At 37.8% G+C, this 22,330-nt stretch overlaps 1 protein-coding gene across 7 annotated transcripts in view; it reads left to right on the forward strand.

Annotated features, from left to right (window-relative positions):
- The window catches only part of CEP112 (centrosomal protein 112), a 408,382-nt gene that overhangs the window by 92,472 nt on the left and 293,580 nt on the right, over positions 1-22,330 (forward strand). For all 7 annotated transcript variants that reach the window (XM_013054507.2, XM_013054504.2, XM_045080931.1 and 4 more), the window contains 5 exons: positions 2,299-2,442; positions 14,170-14,324; positions 14,858-14,987; positions 15,800-15,892; positions 16,601-16,660. In XM_013054507.2, coding sequence (XP_012909961.1) covers positions 2,299-2,442; positions 14,170-14,324; positions 14,858-14,987; positions 15,800-15,892; positions 16,601-16,660 — 582 coding nt within the window. The remainder of the gene's footprint in view (positions 1-2,298; positions 2,443-14,169; positions 14,325-14,857; positions 14,988-15,799; positions 15,893-16,600; positions 16,661-22,330) is intronic.

Genomic DNA, 22,330 nt, shown 5'->3' on the forward strand with positions numbered 1-22,330 from the left:
AGATGCTCCTGGTGCTCTTGTCACTTAGGACATTACAGGGATTTTAGCTCTGTGCCAGGAACTGGGAGCAGAGACCAATATGTATATTTTCTCTTATTTCACAGATAAACCCCTAGGAGTGGAATCTCTGGGTTATATGGTGATTCTGTGTTTAATAATTTCAAGGAACTGCCCACTGTTTTCCAGAGAGGCTGCACCATTAACCTGTGGCCTTTTACAATACTTCTCCATCTATTTAGACAGATTGCTAGGTTCTCTGGGTCCTTTCTAGCATGAAGCAATTACATGGTCAAATGTCCGGGTGAAGGACCCACATGTGGGTTGCTGGGAAGGCCTTTTGCATCCCCCGTACCCATTGCCAAAACCTGGCTACAAAAATAGGTAGATCTCCTCCTTATCAGATGCCTGTTTGATCCTCAGGCATGTCAGCCAAATTAGAGCATACATGTTGCTGGCAGGATCATGTTTGCCCTTGCAGTCTTAACTCTTAAGTTCCCTGGATGAGATAACTTGGGCTGACTAACAGGCACTTCTCTGGCGTCAACAGGCACAGTCCCCTTGTAACTCAGTTGTGGGATGCTCCTGAGAAACCATGCTATGCTAATGGACTGCTAGATGACAGATATTTGCAGGATTCAGTAGACGTATGTCCTAAGACCTCTGGGAGACCACAAACATAAAGAAACCATTACAACATGTGTAAAACCACAGAATTTGAAGTGACCTTTTGATCGCTTTGTCAGAGTTACCCGTAGGTCAGTTGATGGCAGTGAAATTTAGGTGCTGTGGGCCTGACCACATTCATGTGCCCACTCAGACTGACTTCTGAGAGGCAGACATAACACCAGTTTAAAACATACACTTTGGCAAACATTACAAATCCAACATACCAGGGATTTGTGGGGCCGCTCAGAATAAGCCCAAAAGGCATATGTAAAATCTGTGAAACTCGAGTGTGGTTATTAAATCTTTATTATTATTAAATAAATATTATTACATTTTATTATTTATTATTAAATCTTTTGTGTGGCCATTACTGAGCCATCCCCACTTTTCCTGGTCAGCTAGAAGTGAGAAAAGTTATTGGGGCCCTTGCCAGTAATGAGTACAGTTCCTGCCGCATTCTGTCTCCCCTTCCCACCATGTCTCAGGGGGTTCCCTCTCGGTTCAGTATCTTTCCTGTAAGTCAGAATCTCTATGCATGTGTTATATCCTCATCTCTCCTAGTCATGAATGGGAAATCAAGTCTGTCTTGGAATTCCTTCTGGTGTCTTTCCTCTCGGCCTATGGAGTGAGCCTAGGCTTAGTGCGGGGATAGGAGTTAGACTCAGAATTCACTCCCATTAAGATAAGTAAAGGAATATCCCCAGCCTGGGAGCAGATTTTTAACTCCTTTTGGAAGCCATCCACTGAACTGTGTTCTCTTTACCTTAGTTAAGTAGATTATTTTGGTGCTTCATCCATTTAAACGGTGGATACATCATCTTTATAAAAACTTGTATTGTTACATTTCTACTTCGTGAACGCTTTCCCTATTTGATTTATAAATGCCATCTTTAAATCTACTTTTGTATAGACTATGAAATGGGTAAAAATAGTTTCTTGTCAGGGGTTAGGGTGGAAGGGAAAGCATTTTTAATACTACTCTTGTGCAAAATTTGGTGCAAAGGAGGTGGAAATCCTGACAGTGAGATAATGTTCCTGGTCAATAACAACATTATAAATATTTCTGTTTTCTTATTTTAGGCAAATACTAGTGTTTTTCAGCGAAGACATTGTGTTATCTGTATGATTTATTTACTATTTCTACCTGAGGTGGATAATTCCCTTTAATATTTGTTTATTCATTAGGATTTTCAGCTCCGGGAAGTCAAGAAAAAACTGTTTCTTTTTTCTATTTTTAAAGATTTACTTGTTTATTTTAGAGAGGGAGCAGGGTTAGGAGCAGTGGGAGAGAATCAGAGAGAGAATCCCAAGCAGACTTCCTGCTGGGCCTGGAGCCCAATGCCTGTCTCTGTCTCATGACCCTAAGGTCATGCCCTGCGCAGAAATCAAGAGTTGGATGCTTCACCGACTGAGCCACCCAGGTGCCCCGAAAAAAATTGTTTCATTATTATGCTCCACATAACCTCTTTATTTGGAACGTTTATTTATGAGTTCTATATCTTTTGTTGTTCAGGTCACCAAATAAATAAATAGAGAAATACAGGAAAACTTTTTTTTTTTTTCTGAATTGCAAAGTAGCCTCTTCCTTCTATAGTCATAGTGACAGGGTCACTTCTTGAATTCACTGTGTAGCTCCACAGTGCCGTCGCAGAAATGGAGAAGGAAAAGTTTGATCTTCAAAAGCGGCACACAGAAAATATTCAAGAATTGCTCGAGGACACAAACGTGCGTCTGAATAAGATGGAGGGGGAATACCTGGCGCAGACGCAGTCCACAGTGAGTCTCTGTTGCCCTTTCTTGCTGCTCCTGCTAACCAGCCTGTTAATCTCCATGACTCCTGCTTCCTTGATGTGTGCAGTGCATGAATAAATGTGTTACAGAATTTAAAAAAGCATTTTACCTTCTGACTCGATACAGGATTATACGTGACAGTGGACAGTCTCTTGAAGTCTGCTGTGGGGTTTCATTCTGGATTGTTCACTGCCCCTTTTTTTTCCCTTAACCCCCAGAAGCCTTTAAAAATCTTGTTTCTTGCTTTGTTGTTGTCTTTGTTGTTTACTGACTTTCAGTCTAGAGGCCCTTCCTTCCTTCCTTCCTTCCTCCCTCCTTCCCTCCCTCTCCCTTTCTCTCCCTTCCTCCTTCCTCTCCTTCCTGCCTTCCTTCCTGCCTTTCCCGTCCCCTCTCTTCCTTTCCCCTCTTTCCTTCCTTCTTTCCTTCTTTCTTTCTGTTTCATTTCAACTTGATTGAGGGACCAGACCCAGATACCACGTGGGTAAACCCCAAAAGTTCGCTTTCTGGGAGGACGCAGAAGGAAGTCCCTGGAGTATCCAGGAGAGAGACCAGTCACTTCCCCTGAGGAAAGATGAGGGAGTCTCCTCAAGGCCACCTCAGGGAGGCGGAGGCTAGGTCTGAGAGAGTGAGCATCTTCAGCCGTTGAGCAGGTTAGCTGACTTCCTGAAGTACATAAGCCTGAAACGGGTAGGCTCACGGGTACGTGGACTGGGCTCCTCAGATCCGAGGCACGTACACCTCATCCGTCTTGTTCCAAATATATGATATGAACTTACAGAACTGTAGAGCCTTGTGTCCTAGGCAAAAACCCAGTTCTCCTTTTCCACTGACAGTCTACCCAGGCCAGCCTGGCTGGGCCCCATACTTCCTTGAATTTAAAGCTGTGGAATTTGAACAGGAGTCAGTTACTCAGGCTTATCTTGGAGACCCCTAAACCAGTTCTACAGCTTGTCTCACAGAGATTAAGAAATGGGAAGCAGGATCCGTGGTCACTTGGAACTTGGGCTTTAGGGTCTTGGGTTCAAATTCCAGCTTGAGTGCCGTGTGGGTTCTTCACGTGTTAATTTTCCTCATCTGTTAGATAGGCTAATTGTAGTACAGTGTAATAGATGTTGTTGGAAATATTTTTAAAGAGATTTTATTTATTTGAGAGAGAGAAAAATAGCAAGAGAGAGAAAGAGAGAGAGAGAGAGAGAGAGTGTGTGTGTGTGTGTGTGTGTTCCAGTGGGAGAGGAAGAAGAAGAGGAAGAAACACTCCCCACTGAGCAGAGAGCCTGGCACAGAGCTCAATCCCAGCATCTCAGGATCATAACCTGAGCTGAAGGGAGATGGTTAACTGACTGAGGCACCCAGGCATCCCCGCTGGAAAATTTTAATAAGTTAATATACATAAATTAAGTTACATAATAAGTGCTCAATAGATAATTTTTAAATACTGTGTTTGAAAATGTAACATACAAGAGTGATAGTCAAGGGAGACATATAAATGAGAAAATGATCAAGAAGTTAGTCAACATTTGCTCAAAGATGGCAGGTTGAAGATTGTGTTGGCCTCCATCCCCTCCCACAAAAATGATAAGAAAGGGATAAAGAACAAGGCATAAACCCAGACAGACAAAGAGCATTTGGCAGTAGTAAAATTTGTGGAGTTGGAAAGGCAATGGGTGAATTGAAACTGACCAGTTCAAGAAAGCAGAACCCTAAATCAGCACTGAAGAAATCCACAAACAAGCTGGGTGACACCGGAGGTTCTCATATAGAGGCTCAGGACTTGTCAGCACCAGTCACCTCTGGAGGAGGAGGTGCAAGTGGTGCTTCAACACATTGGATTCCTAGAAAGTTTGTTTAAAAAGCAGCTAGATGAATAAATAAAAAAATTTTTAAAAAAATCTTTAAAAGGGTGCCTGGTAGCTCAGTGGGTTAAGCCTCTGCCTTCGGCTCAGGTCATGATCCCAGGGTCCAGGGATCGAGCCCCGCATCAGGCTCTCTGCTCAACGGGGAGCCTGCTTCCCCCTCTCTCTCTGCCTGCCTCTCTGCTTACTTGTGATCTCTGTCAAATTAAAAAAAAAAAAAAAACCACCTAGATATTGACTTTGGTGCTGGACACAAATGGCTTTATCACACTACTCCTTCTACTTTTGTATATGTTTGAAATGTCCCATTAAATCTTAAAAAAAAAAACCAACAACTTTTTTTTTCATTTATTTATTTTCAGCATAACAGTATCATTATTTTTCACCACACCCAGTGCTCCATGCAATCCATGCCCTCTATAATATCCACCACTTGGTAACCTGATCTCCCAGCCCCCGCCACTTCAAACCCCTCAGATTGTTTTTCAGAGTCCATAGTCTCTCATGGTTCACCTCCCCTTCCAACTTACCCCGTCCTCTATCTCCTTTATGAAGCCTGGGATCCTAGCAGAAGACATGAGGGTGTTTTCTGAAGAGATTTCTTACCACAGCAGTTCTCGAAGTATGGTGAGCACATCTTAGGGAGTCCTTGAGGCTCTTTGGAATCCTTTGAGTGGCCAGACTGAAACTCCATGAAATTAAAATTCCACCCCCCTAATAAAGGAAAAACATCAAAAACTCAGGTCATCTATAAGGGGAAGCTATTAAGCTTCCCTCAGATTTTTCTGACCTTAATATTTGATACCAGAAGACAATAGAACAACACTGAAAGAAAAACACAAGAAGGGTGGCCTAAAATGGTTTTTACGTATAGAGGATATGAGCAGTTTTGAACATCCACAAATATCTTTGACTTATTTATAAAAGTATTTATATAGCAGAGTTTCAGTCTTCCAGAGGTGACCGGTACTGACAAGTCCTGGGACATTTACATTTACAAAAGGACCCAAGGAAATATCAGAGGAATCCATGTGATAATCTGGGAACAGCATTTCAGGCAGAAGGAACAGCCAGTGCAAAGATCCTGATACTGGGATGCATTGGGCAAGTTCAGGGAACAGCAAGGGGGCAGTGTAGACCTAATACTGGGAGCAGAAGGAGGCATGATAGGAAAAGCAGGGCTCAAATCAGAGAAAGCTGTGTACACCATTGTGATTGATTTTTTTTTTTAAACAGATTTACTGAGGTATAACTTATATATTGCAAAATCATTTTAAAGTGTATAATTCAGTTAATTTTTAGTATATTTGTATTAAATCTTTAATGAGTTGAACACATGGAAGTGATTCCATCTGATGAATATTTTAAACATGCTTCTCTGGCCCTGTGCAGAGAAGAAAGTGTGAGGGGCAAGAATGTGAGCAGGGAGACTGATTAGGAAGGTATTATTGTAGTCTAGGTAAGAGAAGGAGGAGGTGGCTTGGACATAAGTATCAGTCCACAAATGATGATGCTGTGCAGTGCGGAGGCTAGAGGTAGATCAAGTTTATTGGGGTAAAAAAATTCAAGAACTTATTTTCTGGATAATGCATATAATGAAGTATCCAAAGTCATGAATGAACACCAAACTTATATCTGAAATACGTTTTTGATCATCTCAATATCCTAAATTTTAGCAAACACGAATTAAACGCTATAATTTTAAAGTTGAAACTTGTGAAACATATTGATTGCCCAAAATGCTGACTACATAGTTAGATTTTATTAAATAATATACAAGATCTTTCACACTGGGATTTTTAATTTTTCTACATTTGGGATGTAAAGAAAAGTGATGCTTTGGAGCCAAGTGGTCATTATCAAAGAAATCTCATTCTATTTTTAATGAAAGTTGAAGTTAAAAATTAGCATTCAGACCTTATCATTAGGTAACAGTAAATATAGAGAAAAATGGACAGAGTCTGTCAGCAGGATTGAATTTAAGAATCATCAGAACTAGACAGATCTTGCTGGGCAGCTCCTGATTTAATAATTAAATAAGGTGGAGTTCAAGGCATGGCTTAAGATGAAAGACGGGACTGTCACTGAGAATTAGTTTCTCAGTTTTGTTGTTCTTACAGGCTTTTTATTTCTTTCTTTTTTTGTTGAGTCTTGTTTTGTTTCATTGACATTTGTTGTAAGCAGATACTTCTATAGATTATATTAGACGTCTTTTGGTATAGGCAGGGATTTTCTAGTGTGAAATTCATAATTAAAATATGTAAACATTGAACTTTTAAAACAATATATTAGAATTTATAAATATGAAAATTAAAGCTGAATTATTAGGCGCTTGGGGAAGTGACAACTGTAAAATATAGGGCTCTATTCATATCAATGCTTAGACGCACTGAAAGTCTGTGGATGACTTTGTTGCAATTTTAGGCTCTGTTAGTGGGATTCTTTACCTTTTTTGTATCATGAATCCTGCTGGCTATCTTATAAAGTCTATGTAGTCCTTCTTAGGAAAATATTTTTAGGTTTAATAAAATATTAAAATTACAAAGAGAAGAAATTTTATTGAGTTATAGTTATCAAAATATTAACAAGTAAAAGTCATGATAAAGTAATATATGTTTCTAAACTAATGCAATAAATATCAAGATTTAGCAGGGGGTCTGAGAACATTCTAATTTATGAATAAGGATGAAGATAAGCAATATTTAGTGATTATCTCAAACTATGATGGACTATAAAAATATCTGTGATATATGATAACTACTTTGGTTTGCTGACCATATTCTTAGTTGAAGGGAAATGCTGAAGGCCAGTTAGGATAGTGAAAATTAAGATGAGATTTCCAGTTAGGATAGTGAAAATTAAGATGAGATTTCCTTCTCCATTCTAATTTCCTGACACTCTGAATTGTGTTCATGGACCTGTATCAAGTTTAAGAACCCCAACCTTAAAGAGTCTCAAAGGGCCTTTGACACCTGAGAATTTTGTTAGCCGTTACCAGCTGCTGTTAGTAGAGACCCGTGATAACTTGTGGCGCGGCTCGCCTCCCCTCTGAGCGGCCTGGAATTTGTCATTTGTAGTCGCCGCCGGCAGTTCTTCTCCCAGCCTCAAAATGATAAAGAAGCCCCAAATAGCAGTAGTTCATCATTTTGAATTCAATAATCATTTTTTTTTTAAAAGTAGATTTTATCTTTTTTAAAAAACAGTATTAGATTGGCAGGAAATCTGAGAAGACGGTACACAGTTTCCGTACACCCCCCCATTTCCTATATTATCATCTTGCTGTTACAGCGAGTGGGTCAGCAGTGATACACTATTATTAACTAACTCCACAGTTTATTCAGTTTTCCTTAGTTATTATGCAGTGTTCTGCTGACCAGGATCTCGTGCAGGACGTCACATTACATTTAGTTGTTAGGTCTCTCTAGTTGACTATTGGTTGTGACAGTTTCTCAGGCTTTCCTTGTTTTTTATGACCTTGACAGTCTTGAGTAATGTGGGTCAGGCGTGCTGTAGGATGCTCCTCTGTTGGATTTTGTCTCGTGATTTCCTTATGATTAGTCTGGGGCTCTGGGTTGAGGCCGTAGGATCCCACAGGTGCAGTGCTGTTCTCATCACATTGTATCCGTGGTATGTGAAACTAATGACATCACTTAAAAAAAAAAAAAAAGATTTTATTTATTTCTTTGAGAGAGGGCGAAAGTGCATGCAAGGGAGGGGAGGGAGGGGGACAAGCAGACTCCTTGCTGAGCGCAGAGCCTAACGCTGGCTTCCATCTCGTGACTCTGGGGTCACCACCTGAGTGGAAATCAAGAGTCGGATCTTAACCAGCTGAGCCACACAGGCACCCCAGTGACATCACTTTTGATACTAACCTTGATCACCGGGCTGATCAAGGGTAGGATTTGTTAGGGTTTTCACCCTAAAGTTACCCCCCACATTTCCATACTGTCCTCTTTGGTAGAAAATGACTCTGTGTAGCCCATGCTTAAGACGTAGGGCCTTCCGCTCACCATACTTGATGATGGAGTAGCTATATAAATTGTTTGAAGTTTTTCTGTGTGGGAGATTTGTCTTTTCTTTCTCATATATTCATTTATTGAATCATTTATTTATATCAGTGTGGACTTGGGGTATTTATTTAATACTCTGGGTGATAGTCCAGTATTTCTTCATTTTGTTGTTTACATTGTTCCAGCTTTGGCCAGTGGGACATCTTTCAGTGGGTTCCTGTGCCCCTCTGACATCTCCCCATCAGTGCGGATACCATGGAGAAGGTATCAGAAAGCAAGATCTGTGTGTTAGGTGCACTCATTACTGTTGGGGTGTCTTTTCTTTTATGCCCTTTTACCTGATGGAGCAAGGGAGTGTCTGTGCATATACTAACCTGTGCATATATACATTTCTCTAAATATTTCTATTTCTATATGTAATCATCTCTATCTAAACACAATTTTTTACTTATATCAGTAACTCAAATAAATTACCACATGGATTGTTCTAGCCTCTTCCCATTGTGAGTCTGTAAATTCTTAATCCAAGTGGAAACTTGACTTCCACCACCCTCCTTCATTGTTACTTAATTGTTGCATTCCCGTATACGTGTATACCGTGTATACCGGTATCAGAGTTATTAACCCATAACCCATGAGAACCAACTTTGAGTGCAGTACTTGTGAGCGCTCTTTTTTGCTTTTGGTCTTACAGGCTCTACTCATTTTAAAATTGCTTAGGCTATCACTTCTACACCATCCCTTCAATGAGTTTTTTCATATAATATAACTAGATTCCCTTGTCAGTCTGCATTTCTTCCCAATTCTTAAGTGATTTTTAAAATTTGCATAACATAGAGTTCATTTTTTGTGCCTTAAAATTCCATGTGGTTTGACAAGTGGATCTTCTCATGTATCCGTCATTATAGTGTCCTACATATTTTCACTGTTCTAAAAAATCACCTGTGCTTTACTCTGTTCATCCCTTGCCCCTCTCCCCAGAATCCATGGGAACCACTGATCTTTTTACTGTTTGCCTAGTTTTGTCTATTTCAAAATGTCATGTTATTGGAATCATACAGGATGTATCCCTTTCAGACTGGTTTCTTTCACTAAACAATTATACAAATAAGGATTCTTCATGTGTTTTCGTGGCTTAAAAACTCATTTCTTTGTATTGCTGAATAACATTGAGTTATCTGGATGTACCATACTTTTACTCATGTATCTATTGAATGATATCTTGTTTATGTTGCTTTTTGGCAATGATGACTAGAGCTGTTATCAGTACCCACTTAACAGAGTTTTGCATGGGCATAGGTTTCAAATCAATTGTGACTCAAATCATTTGCAAATTCACTGCAGGAAGTGTAACCAAAATAAATCAGTGCATATATATGTACCATAAAGTATTTATGGAAGTGTTAATAAGCAACATTATATATACATATATATTTTTTTAATATATATATTTTATTTTATTTTAATATATTATTTATATATATATATTATTATGTATATATTATATGTATATATTATTTTTATATAGCCAGACACTGAAAACAGCCATCAATAAGTGGATAAATTATTTTATGTACATTCACACAAGGGAGAACTATATATAGCAATGAAAAAGTTTTAATTATGGATATACCCCATGACATGGATGAATCTCTCAGACATACAATATGCATGATGAAACCTGACCCAAAACAGTACTCTATGATTCCATTTATAGGAAACTCAACAAAGCCAAAGTTAGTTTTTTTGTGATGAAAGTCAGAATAGTGGTTGCTTGTGCAGAGAGGATGACAAACAAGGCTTCAGAATGGCTGGTAAAATTTACATCTTATAGTGGCTCATGGGTGTTTTCAGTTTGTAAATAGATATTAAAGTGTGTACCTAAGATTTGTATGCCTTTTTGTCATATTTCAATAAATTTATGAAATAAGATAAAATATGTCACTCTTTTTGCCACTGTAAATAGTTGCTGAGTTACTAACCCTTTCTAATTTTTATCTCCTATAGCATTTCAAATGTTTGTGTGTAAAATTCCAACATTTGTATCTCCAGTCCTTATATCTTATTCTAGCATAACCGAAGGCCCATTGGTTATTTTATAATTTCTTAATAACTTGGAAAATCTTGTTTTATATTTCCTACCAAAATAATACTTTTTGCTGAGCTTTCTCTAATTCCCAATGTCCTATAATTCTCTTGGCATATTAGATTTTGAGCCTGGAAGATTTAGAATTCTTGCTGTTTGTCATCTTCTTTACTTGGTATTTTACCTAATCATACTATTTACTACTCCAAAACTGTTCTTGGGTTTTCTCTCTTTCCTTCTGTTTCCACAGCTACCAGTTGAGTTCAGGCCATTGTTGCCTCATTCCAAGACCCTTCTAGTAACCCGCTAGTTGCTCTCCCTGTCTCCTCTTGTTCCATACCCCACAAATGCAGTTTGTCCCATTTACCCATGATAGAGAACTTTAGGTACTAATCTAATGCCTTTTATAACTTCTACTTATAAGCCATGCCCATTCAAGAACAACAACCTCATCTTCCGGGTGCCACCTTTGAGTTCACGATGTGGGAAGGTATTCTTGGCACACAAGGTAATCTGTTTGTCATTAACTATACAGTTACTTGTTCGTTTCTTTATCCTGATCTTCTCTACCCAGAATTCTCCTCTACACTGTCTGTCACAGCCTGCAAGGCAGTGATTCAAGAGCATCTTTTTTCCTGAATAATTTTTTACCCCATTTTGAGGTTTCTGTTACTTTTTTATCCTCTCAGTTCTTTGTATACAGTTTGAAAAAGGTTACTTTGCCTAAATATTGTTGTCCTTAAGGTATTTCAAAATACATCTAAGTGCTTTCCCTTAAATTTATTTTACTTACTCTGGGTCTATTTTATGTAAGACAACACGAGAGTTAGGAAAATGCCTTGAAAATGCATCGTAAAAATAAAACAATAATAAATTAAAAAAATAATAAAATGAATAACTGTCTTACTATGCAGGGTGATGATAAAATGACCAACTCGCCACATGAGTGAGTTCTGTTGCATTTATTATTCTACAGGTGCTGTAAGTCTTCTCATACTGTGGTTTCTTTCCCTGAATTGACCTCAGTCATAATTCGCTTCCTGTGAAGTTGGCTTTGTGTGATTTTTCACCTAGCCCAGACTTTCCTGCTTATTCTTTGATGCCAGATTGTGTTCAGAGATGCTCTAGTCACAACTTGTGTATATGTTATTGTTGAACCAAGCAACAGATTATTTGCATCCCACTTAGTTTGGATAACTATGTTCTGATGACATTTTCTAAGATCTCCAGCCATGGGTCATGCTTTCTTGGAGTAGTCCTACATTTCTATTTGATCATCATTTCATTTTGCAGATCTTCCTCTGTATTTTGAGTCATGTAACATTCCTCACAGATTTTTAGATTTCAGTATCTGGGCCGTTCTGCATGTTGATTTCTGTTTTATTTTTTTCCTTCTTGATTCTAATTTTTGATTGGCCTGGTATTTTCTAACTGAATGCTAGACGTTGTGTATGAAAGATAGTAAATGCTCTGGATCACGTTATCTTCCCCAGAGAGATGCCACTGTGACCCAGGAGAGGTGTCTGGTGTGGAGACAGCTCCCCTCGATCCATTCAGGGACCGAGGTGACTCAAGGCTGGGTTGCAGTCCTTGTACCTCTGATTCACTTCCACTCCTAGGTGGCCTTCTACACAGTTTGAGGTCAAAGTCTCTGATGTTACCTGGGGCCTTCCTCCTTGAATAATAATCTACAATTTTTTACTCCTAAGTACAGTGACATGCCGAAAACACGAGTCTGCATTTCAGAGTATTTTCTCTTGGTTTCTTAGCCATCTTCCCTGTAAATGTTAGGAATTTGGGAAATTCCTTGAGGAGAAAACTGTTTGGGTGAAGCCCCTTCCTACGTGCAGCCATTCTCTCAGGGATTTTGGTTTCTCAAGTCTTGGCTGCCTAGGCCATTCCCTGCTCTAACTGCCTTGCCTCGTCCTCATTCTCCAAGATTGGGGAATGCCTCAAAGGTGAAAGCAGCTTACGGAGTGTTGACTCAGCTCTCTGAGGTTTCTTTCTCTGGCCCCCTTAAGTCCTACCTGCCTTGAAAGTTCTCCAAGGCCTTTGAATTTATTTTTTCTTGGTGTCTTTTGGGTTTTTCACTTTTTCTCGGTGTAAGTGTGATCTGCTGTAAGCTATTCCTTCATAGGGAGAGATAGAAGTTCCTCTCCTAGGGTTTATTAAGACAGAGTTTCATTTCTGTTTCTAGTGTATCTTGTCTCTTTTGTGTAATTTCCAAGAGAAAAGGGAATAGAAATAATTTTTTATTTCTGCCATTTAAAACTGGAAGGCCAAGTATGTATTCTTTTCTTTGTTTCTTCCAGTCAATCGATATTTAGGAAACAAGGAGAATTTAGAATATGTATTGGAAAATTGAACTATCTTCTAAAAGGAACTCCCAAGGCAGAGGGATCATTAATAATGAGGCAGAGTGAATAGGATCCATGGAGAAGAAATCTGAGCCTCTGATATGTGTCAGACTCTGAGCTAGGAATTGTATGTATTTTCTATATACCGTATCTATATACCATGTTTTTACATTTTGTGTAATTATTTTCATTTCTCAAATTCAGAATCTGTTGCTTCCAAAATTTAAATTATATACCTAAATTTGTATTACAATGAAGAAAGGATGGAATGAATAAAGAATGTTGGGGTTGTAATATTATTAAATGCTTAAACTTTATTTTAAATGTTTATCTTAGAATGAATATAAAAAGATCCTAATTGGGGGCACCTGGGTGGCTCAGTGGGTTGGGTCTCTGCCTTCGGCTTGGGTCATGGTCCCAGAGTCCTGGAATCGAGCCCCCTGTCAGGCTCTCTGCTTGGTGGGGAGCCTGCTTCCACCCCTCTCTCTCTGCCTGCTTCTCTGCCTACTTGTGATCTCTGTCTGTCAAATAAATAAGTAAAGTATTTTTTAAAAAAGGATCCTAATTGATTAGAGCATCATCCTAACCTATTCTAATTACTTATACTTACTGGAAGTGTAATTGTTAAGATGAAAATCAATTGTCCCTTCAGCTAATGCCTGCTTACCCTAATTTTAAAGTATGTAGTCATAAACATGTTGATCTAGTTTTATAAAGATGAAAAATTCAAAATAAGTTAAACATATAATAGGGAAATGATTTAATTATGTGATATTTTTGAAAACTTTGGAAAATGCAGTGCTTGATAAAATGGTAAGTAAATAAAAATATGAAACAAATGAAATTTCATTTACTAATACTGCAACTATGAAATAAAGTATTTTATGCCCTAATGTGATAGGTATATTATTTTTTAAATAAAAATTGTTAATTAAAAATATTATTACATTATTTTTATGATTTTAAGAAGTTTCTAGAGCTTCAAGTGAAGAGTAAAAAACATTGCCAGATATATATTTATTAGCAGTTGCATAAAGAGAATGTAACTTTTGTGATGATAAGAACTTCGTCTCTCTTATTTACTGGTTTGTAATTTGTAATTACTTATTTGTCTCCAGATCCTGAAATAATACCAGATTCAGTAATTACTCATTGAATGAATGCATGATTGAATGAATAGCTAAAAGCATATAATCATGATGTTCTTACTCTTATGGGAGAAAGCTTTTTTTTTTTTTAAGATCTTGTTGAGTTAAGGGTTTATTTAATTTTTACGAGTATGATTTATGATACATTTATTTTCTATATTCTTATCTGTAATAGGGTATATATTTTCTAAAGGCTACTTAATGATACAGAAGTGTTATAAAGTCAGAGGCTTTCCTAACAATGTCCTATTCTTTCAGAACCAGGTGGTCAAGGAACTGGAGTCCCGTGTCCAGCAGCTGACTGGAGAAGCAGAGAATAGTAACTTACAGAAACAAAAATTAATTCAAGAAAAATTAGAAATTGAAAGATGTTACCAGATAACATGTAATGAATTACAAGAAGTAAAGGCAAGGTATTGTCTGAAGTCAGATATCTATCAGATGTGGCTGTAAAGTACTGATCTTAACTAAAAATTATTTACCAAAATTAATCACACCTGTGCATTTAACCTTGAGAAGTTTCTGGTTTAAATATTGCCATTTGTTAATTTTAGAAGTCCTATTTAATAGAAGAAGCATAACATTTAAGTTAAACTGTTAGTGTGTGGTTAAAATGTGGATACTTGGGGCACCTTGGTGGTTCAGTGGGTTAAAGCCTCTGCCTTAGGCTCAGGTCATGGTCCCAGGGTCCTGGGATCAAACCCTGCATTGGGCTCCCTGCTCTGTGGGGAGCCTGCTTTCACCCCTCTCTCTCTCTGCCTGCTTCTCTGCCTATTTGTGATCTCTGTCTGTCAAATAAATAAAATCTTAAAAAAATATAAAATAAAATGTGGATACTTGCTTATCTATTGAAAGATAATGCATTTGAATTCTGTTCACTAAAAATTTTCATTTTTGGTATTGATTCTAAATGTTAGAAGTATATTTTATTATCTTACGCTTTTAGGCGCAACATACTGCATAAAGAAAAAGATCATCTTATAAACGATTATGAACAAAACATGAAACTATTACAAACCAAACATGATGCTGATATAAGCCTTCTGAAAAAGGAACATGCTCTTTCAGCTTCTAAGGTATTCTGTGCGGGTAGATAGAGCCATGCAGAGTAGTTACTTAATCTTACTGGGCAAAGAGCTGTATGTAGCCATGTGGAAGCAAACTATTTGGCATTTGAAATTTGTCTCTTTTTTGCTTAATTCTTGATAAAATTGAAAATTTAATAATTTTTATTGGTATTTAAAATACTGAAAATGCGGAATCTCTAATACAGAGCATAATATAAATATTTAATAAACTAAATTCTGCTATAAGTTAACCCTTTTAAGTACCAACTTTTTTTAAAGGAGTAAACATAAAAATTCAAGTAGAAATGCTCAGTTGTATCAATAATGCATCTTATAGAGTAAGTATATACCCTGTTACTATTTGAAATCTGGGTCATTCTTTAGCTTTCCTAGTATCACGTACACATTCATAAAGGAGTCCATAGGCACACTCACTGGCATCCACACACTTTTGTGTCTGATACTGAAACTTTCCACAAAGAGAATCCTGTAGCTCTAATTCTAAGGTAGTCAATTACTTGCTATTTCATCACTTAAGTATTCCAGTAGATTTACTTTGAAAATTAAGATTTAAAAGGTTTTCTATAAGCCCATTGTCTTTACGTCAGCATTACATTTTTGTAACTCTAAGTACTGTGTAGAATTTAGTTTATATTTTGACTTTAAAAGATTAGTTTTTAAACTTTTAAAAAAATATTTTTCATTCAGATTTATAGATGATTTCAATTCTGATTAAACCTTCAGTCAGGGGGAAAAGTAAATATTTTCACCCAGAAGTTCTAGGATGGTACTGTTTTTCATTATTCTTAAAATTCTTGTAGGCATCTGGTATGATTAAAGAACTAGAAGAGAACATCTGTCAATTAAAACAGCAGCTCCAGGAATCAGAACTTCAAAGAAAGCAACAACTAAGGGTGAGTCCTGTATTTTTATAAAGAGCAGTGGCTAAAACTCACCTTTCCTTTTCTTGATTATATGTATAAATAAGAGTCAATTAAGTAAAATCCTCAGACATACAGGGAGCCATTTTTTCTTTTGTTGCATTGTATCATTTTTCATCTTATTTATTTTAACAAAAGTAGATGCTAATGGGATATAGAGACTAAAGAATAATTTTATTGAATATTTTTTGATTCATTAAAAAAACCAACTTTGTTTAAATACATTATTATTTTAGAATAATTTCCTCCCTTTAAATTACTCTCTACTAGTCTTCAAACTTCCTCTTTCTCCTTCACATTTTCTAGATCCTTCCTTTTGCCTCATGGTCAAGAATTGCTGAAGACTAATATACGATATAATTTCAAATGTATTATTTCTGTATTGAGTCAATTGATTACCTTTAAGTAATCTCCTAATCCTAAGGGCCAATTGTATTGTAAAGAAGTCTCTTTTGAGATAGGAGCATCCTCAGATAACTAAAGTTTTCTATTCTGCCCTCACACATAGCTACTCACATTTCTGTTTGTAGTTTAGAAGATTGGACAGGTAGGGCTCTTGTAATAATATGCAAAACTTAAATAAAATTTGTCATCAAGTAGATTGATTTATTTCCTTAGATTGCAAATTGCGTTGATTCTAGTAGCAACTTTAAGTGTAATAAAAATATTTATTATTCACAGGATCAAGAAAATAAATTTCAAATGGAGAAAAGTCATTTAAAACACACCTATGAAAAAAAGGTAATATGTTTTGTGCGACACTGTAAGACATTTAAGATGGCCCATGAGGCTTAAGAATGAGGGCTAGTTTCTATGAAGCCATGCATTCTAGCCCTTAAAGGATCAATTGGTTTCTTAAGTTTATTTCAGCTAGCCAGTATCAAATTTTGCTTCATTTTTCATGTTTATATACATTTTCATGTTTATAAACAGCTTCTTTAGTTTATGAATTGTATCAATGTAAAAATACCCCTTGTGTATTTCATGTGTGTAGAGTATTATGGTGTTAACCTCTTATAATAAGACTTTGAAATTATATATTTTTTCTACCCGTTTAGAAGTATGGTACAATTGATGGGAGCTATTTGTATTCTGTTGTATCGTATGTATAGTAATGCTAAATATTTAACCAAAGAATATAAAACAGTTAAAGAATTGTCTACTACTTGGAAATGTATTTAATAGTTGTTTCTTGTCATTTACAACAGTGAATAATTCTGCATGTGCTCATCCATGTTATCGGTAATAACTGGGGGTTTATTGACAGAATTTAACACCTGGTGATAAAACCTAGAGTTCTATGGTTTTGTGACTTTTATCCTTCAATTTTGAATTTGTTTCCTGTATGACATGGAAAGTAAAAGAATAGTTGAAATGGCAAAGATTTTATTGTTGTTTTTGTAATTATTTACTGTTGTAATATTAACTAAATTAATACATTTGTAAAATACTCACCTATTGAAAAGTGAGTAAAACATTAACCCTTCAATAATTAAATACATACAAATTAAAATAGGTTATATAGCACAATATATTTTTTTAAAGATTTTTTTTTTATTTATTTGTTTTAGAGAGAAAGAGGGAGGGGCAGAAGGAGAAGGGAAGAGAGTCCTAAGCCGACTCTGCTAAGTGTGGAGCCCAACTCCTGGCTGGCTCATGACCTGGTCTGAAACCAAAACTCAGTTGCTTAACCTGCTGAGCCACCCATGCACCATGTAGCTTAGAACGCTTTGTATATCTCATCTTACTTATCCATATGGTCACTCAGCAGATATTCATTAAATGCTTTTCCTTGTTAGAGGGAGGGGTGGGTTAAGGATGAATTAACATAGATTCTGCCTTACAGGAGTTTAATGTCTAGGAAGAATGTTTCTGTCATTTGGAAAAGTGAGTATTTCAACCGACATGTATTGACCTGAATACATGCCCTTTCAAATTATAATTTTCTAATTGCTTAAGTTATTTTGGTTTTATTTTGCTGATGTTTTATACAGTCTCAGTGCAAGGTCTTAAATACATTTCATGTCTACAAAATGACATCTGAACAAGAGAGATAAATACTGCTTTCATTGGAATAAAGATTTTTTATTTATTTATTTATTTTTTTTAGTTTTTACTCTTGAGCCATGCAGCTTCATAAATATTTGACTTGGTAAAAGATGACCATACGTTATCATAAGCCTTACCTCCGCTGTATAAGGCGTCCTCTGGGTGTCCTTGTCAGTCCGTTGTTCATTCTTTGGGCAGATGTCTGGCTTCCTGTTCATTAAGGAACACCTTCTTGGCCCCCTGCTCCACTAAACTCTGTGGTCACCCTTCTTCCTCAGATGATATGTGGGTACCTGTGAGATAGGGAGAGGGGTTGGTAGCAAAGAGAAAGGCATGCACTGACTAATTGTAAAAGAATGTGTTTCCCAAACTTCTGTCAGTCCTACTGAGGACTATTTGATACAGGGATGGAGCTGGAGAGACAGTCTTTCTTCTACCGCTGTCTTTGCTTGGCTGGTTAGCCACAAAGGACACTAAGTTTTCTGGATCAGCCCCTCTGCCTGGCCCACACACCCGAGAAACAGAAGGTTAGAGCTCAGCTGGTCCCTATGCAGTAGCCTTCCACCCATGCCCGTTCTGTTTCGCTTAGGGAGCAGACTGAAATTCTTTTTGTTAAGCATCCTAAGGACAGCTTTTCCCTTTCCACAAAGTGTCAGTTGGCCTCAGCTTTTTAATAATGTAACTAGTTAAAGTGTGTTACTTGTTTTCAATGTAAATAAGAAGTGTTTAAAATAATAGCCATCCTAAAAAGAAAAATAAGCTCAGTTGTTGCCGTTGCATATGTTCTAACATTGTTTATACTGGAAGAATGCTGCTCAGCAGGTCACTTTTTGTTTTACAGTTAATTCCACAGTCTCCCCCTTTTACATTGACATCTGTTCTTCTTTCTTTATTAAACCCGCTGTGATCTCAGTCCTTGAAGATTGGATGTCTCGTACCCCCCTCAGGGAATATCCTTTCTGATTGCGCAAAGAGCCGGCATAAATCTGACATGGTCCTGGACTGTGGAAGTCAGTAGCTAAATGGGTTGTATAGGTTTTTTGTTTGTTGGCCAGTGTTACAGGTGTGTACACTCAGTAACTCTTGGTAGACAACTTAGTTCTGAATATCTTTTCGGGAGGAGGAAATGCCATCTGAGTGACATTATTTCCTCACGCCAATAAGAAAGCAGCATGAGAGATCCTAACTTGTCTTTGAGGTAAGAGAAACAGCTAGCATCAAATGCTGTCCCTAATTTAGGCACACACACATTATCTAATGGTTTTTATTGATCTCTAGTGGCTATTGCCTGCTCTTAAGATCTTTGAACATCAAACAAATAATAGGTAGTAAAACTAAATGTCATTGTTTGATGAAGTGTCCTAATCTGTTAAATCAGGAAATGGTTAGGCTAAATGATTTTACTAGCAAGGAAACACCTGCCTCCTACAAATAACCTATTGATTGTTTTCCAAATAGTCACCAAAGAGTGAAAGGTGGTGCTGTTTACCCAAAAGAAGTTCGGGAGACAGATGTTAAGCATGTATATTCTAAAACGTGCTAGAATTCGAATACCTGCTTAAAATTTTTCTGTTGTAACCATGTAACAGATGAGATAGAAAATCTGCTGGAGTTCAAAACCATCAAAAGTAGTATTCCAGTATTTTGCATTCACTTATAATTCTTTTAATTATAAATTTAAATAATTTAAAGTGTTCACAGCTTTACACATAATATATTATGTAGTATTTTACAACTACCACAGGCATGATTTTCTTTAAGAGGGCAATGTGCCTTGAGTCAAGTTTTAAACAATGAAATTGCACAATGCAGCGACTTATACAAAGAAGTCATGCAGCCCGGGCCCATGTGCCTCCCATGGGGAGACTTGGAGCTGGGGCGGAGTTAGCCAGACAGTGGACGTGTGGGTGTACAGCAGTTCACCGCCCCTTCCCACGCCAGCGTGGCTGGCACCCTGTGTCCGTGTCCTTGTGCAGAGCAGAATCTCGTTCTTGTTTATACAAGTACTCCTCTCTTGATTACTTCAGTTCTTGGGTTGCCAGGGAAAATATTCATAATATTTTACATATGTTTACATACATTTTACATACATTTCCCTACATTTAGTAAATGTTCAGTAATTGTGTTTATGTCTAGTGCAATCAATTATTTACAACAAACTCTCACGTTGGGGAATATATGCTGTGTCTTTGACTCTCCGGTTTGTGTTTTCATTATTTAAGTTATTAAGATTCATTTTTGGTATTAACCATACAGAGTAGGGAAAGGATTACAAATTGGTTTGGATTCTTCTCCACTGCCTTGCATACATTAAAAAGCAAGGGTTGACGGAGCATTATCTTCATCACCACAACTATCTGGAATATAGGTAAAAACTAAAAATAAAATCCCAAAAGGCCCTTAACCACACAATACATATAGGTTCAATTAAGGACAAAAAAATTTTTGTGTGTGGGCCTGGTATTGTGCTGGGTGCTGGGGATGTAGAAATAAATGAGAAAGAAGCAGTGTCTTACTTTAAGGACCTCTTGGCTCAAAAGTCTTTGCATCGACACAGGTATGTTTACCTCAGAGGGAAGCCTCTCCTTGTCCCCCTCAGAGAGTCCCATTCCTGCTTCAGAAATGGTTCCAGTGCTTTTAGAGGCAATAAATCAGATCAAGGTGCTTGTGTTAGCTCATTGACCAGCATCAAGAAGTCACAGCTGCAAACCTGACAGAGGTTAAGATTGAAGAGAGTGATAAAAAGCACTTTTACAAGAGCACCAATTCATAGTGATGCAGGGGCCTCCTCGGAAAGGGCGGCCTGGGGGATGTACTGTATTGTGCCACCCCGGGGACTTCGGTCTTCACAACGACCTTGAGTTTTCAAGAAAATGTTTAGGTCTAGAATATTCAATCTGAGAAGGTAATGATAATTTTTAACATTTGTGGGGCATTTATTATGTTCCTAATATTGTTCTAAGAGCTTTACATGGAGTAATTTATTAACTCATCACAATTACTTATTTCCCATGAAGGAACTTATTAACCCGTCACAATTTTTAAGATCTAGTTACTGTTACCCCTGTTTTTTCAGGGGCCGCATTGAGGCACAATGTTAAGTAAGTGGCAGAGAAGAAGGGTCAAAACCCATGCAGTTTGACTGCAGAGCTCACGCCCATAATCACCATGTAATTTCAGATAGATTTTTCTCAAAGATGGATAATTTTTTGAAGTTTTAATGGGAAGAGCTAAACCTCAGTTATGCTTTCACGCAGAGAGTTCTGAGTCCCAGAGAAAAAGAAACAGAGGGGAAATCCCTGGTCGTGCCATGCATGGGAGGTTCAGTGCCAGTATGGAAAATATTGGTGACGGATCTAACTCCGCCAGCGGCTCCTTGTGAGTTCTCCAGGTGGCCTGTGGCTTCGGAGTCCTGCAGAAGTGAGCTGTGAGGTGTGCAAAGAAACCCCTCCTTGTGGAGATCCCCGGTCCACCATCCTGGGAGCTTCCTGGCAGCCCTGAGGAGGAGGCCACACTAGCTGACATGTAATGGAAGCACGGTTCTGCCCCCTGCCTTTTTGCTCAAGCACCAAATCCAGATGGATAATATGCCATTTACAGATGAGTTGGAGAACAGAGGCATAATGGGGTCTATGGCAAAACAGTGCAGAGCAAAGGAAGGAAAGTATTTTACAGAAGACTCCGAGAAAGGAGCGTCTTATGAAAGGTATTACTCCAGAAGAGAGCATCAAAAGTACTGGAAGACATGGTATCTAGGAAAGGGGAGCAAACATCATAAAGAAAAGAATGGGGTGAAGGTAGAGGTAATTGTCGTGGGAAGGATGTGGAGAATGTGAAAACACGGCAGCAGAGGGGACATCCCCGTGGGAGCTGGGGAAGGTGGAGACGGTGCTGTGGAGCGCCCTGTCAGGGATCTGAAGGACAGACCTTTATCCCGCAGCCTGCAAAGGACGGGCAGAGAATAGATAACTTAAGCAGAAAACAGAAAACCAGTAGACAATAATCAATATTCCTGAAGGGGGTTCAGAATCAATTAGCATGAAGGGAAGGTAGGAGAGAACTTTCTTGAAGGTCTGTTTATACAGATTGAGAAGAGTCACCCTTTATCAGGTAAAATCCACTGAAGAGATTCGGTAACATTTGGTCCTCTGTACAGGGAGTGGTTTTGTAAGCATCCGGGCTGGGGTAAGAAGAGGCAAAAGTCAGGTCAGTTGAGCCTCCTTGGTGGCAAGTCTCAACGTCTGAAGACAGTAGAGTGACATATGCTCCGTTGTTAGGCCAAAATGTTATGACTCAGTAACAACTTTTCCTTCATGTGTGAAGGCAACAGCTGGCCTTCTTAGATGTGTAAAGCCTCAGAGT

This window comes from Mustela putorius, unplaced genomic scaffold, assembly GCF_011764305.1.
Source record: "Mustela putorius furo isolate JIRA1106 unplaced genomic scaffold, ASM1176430v1.1 tig00000487_pilon_pilon_pilon, whole genome shotgun sequence".
NCBI lineage: Eukaryota > Metazoa > Chordata > Mammalia > Carnivora > Mustelidae > Mustela > Mustela putorius.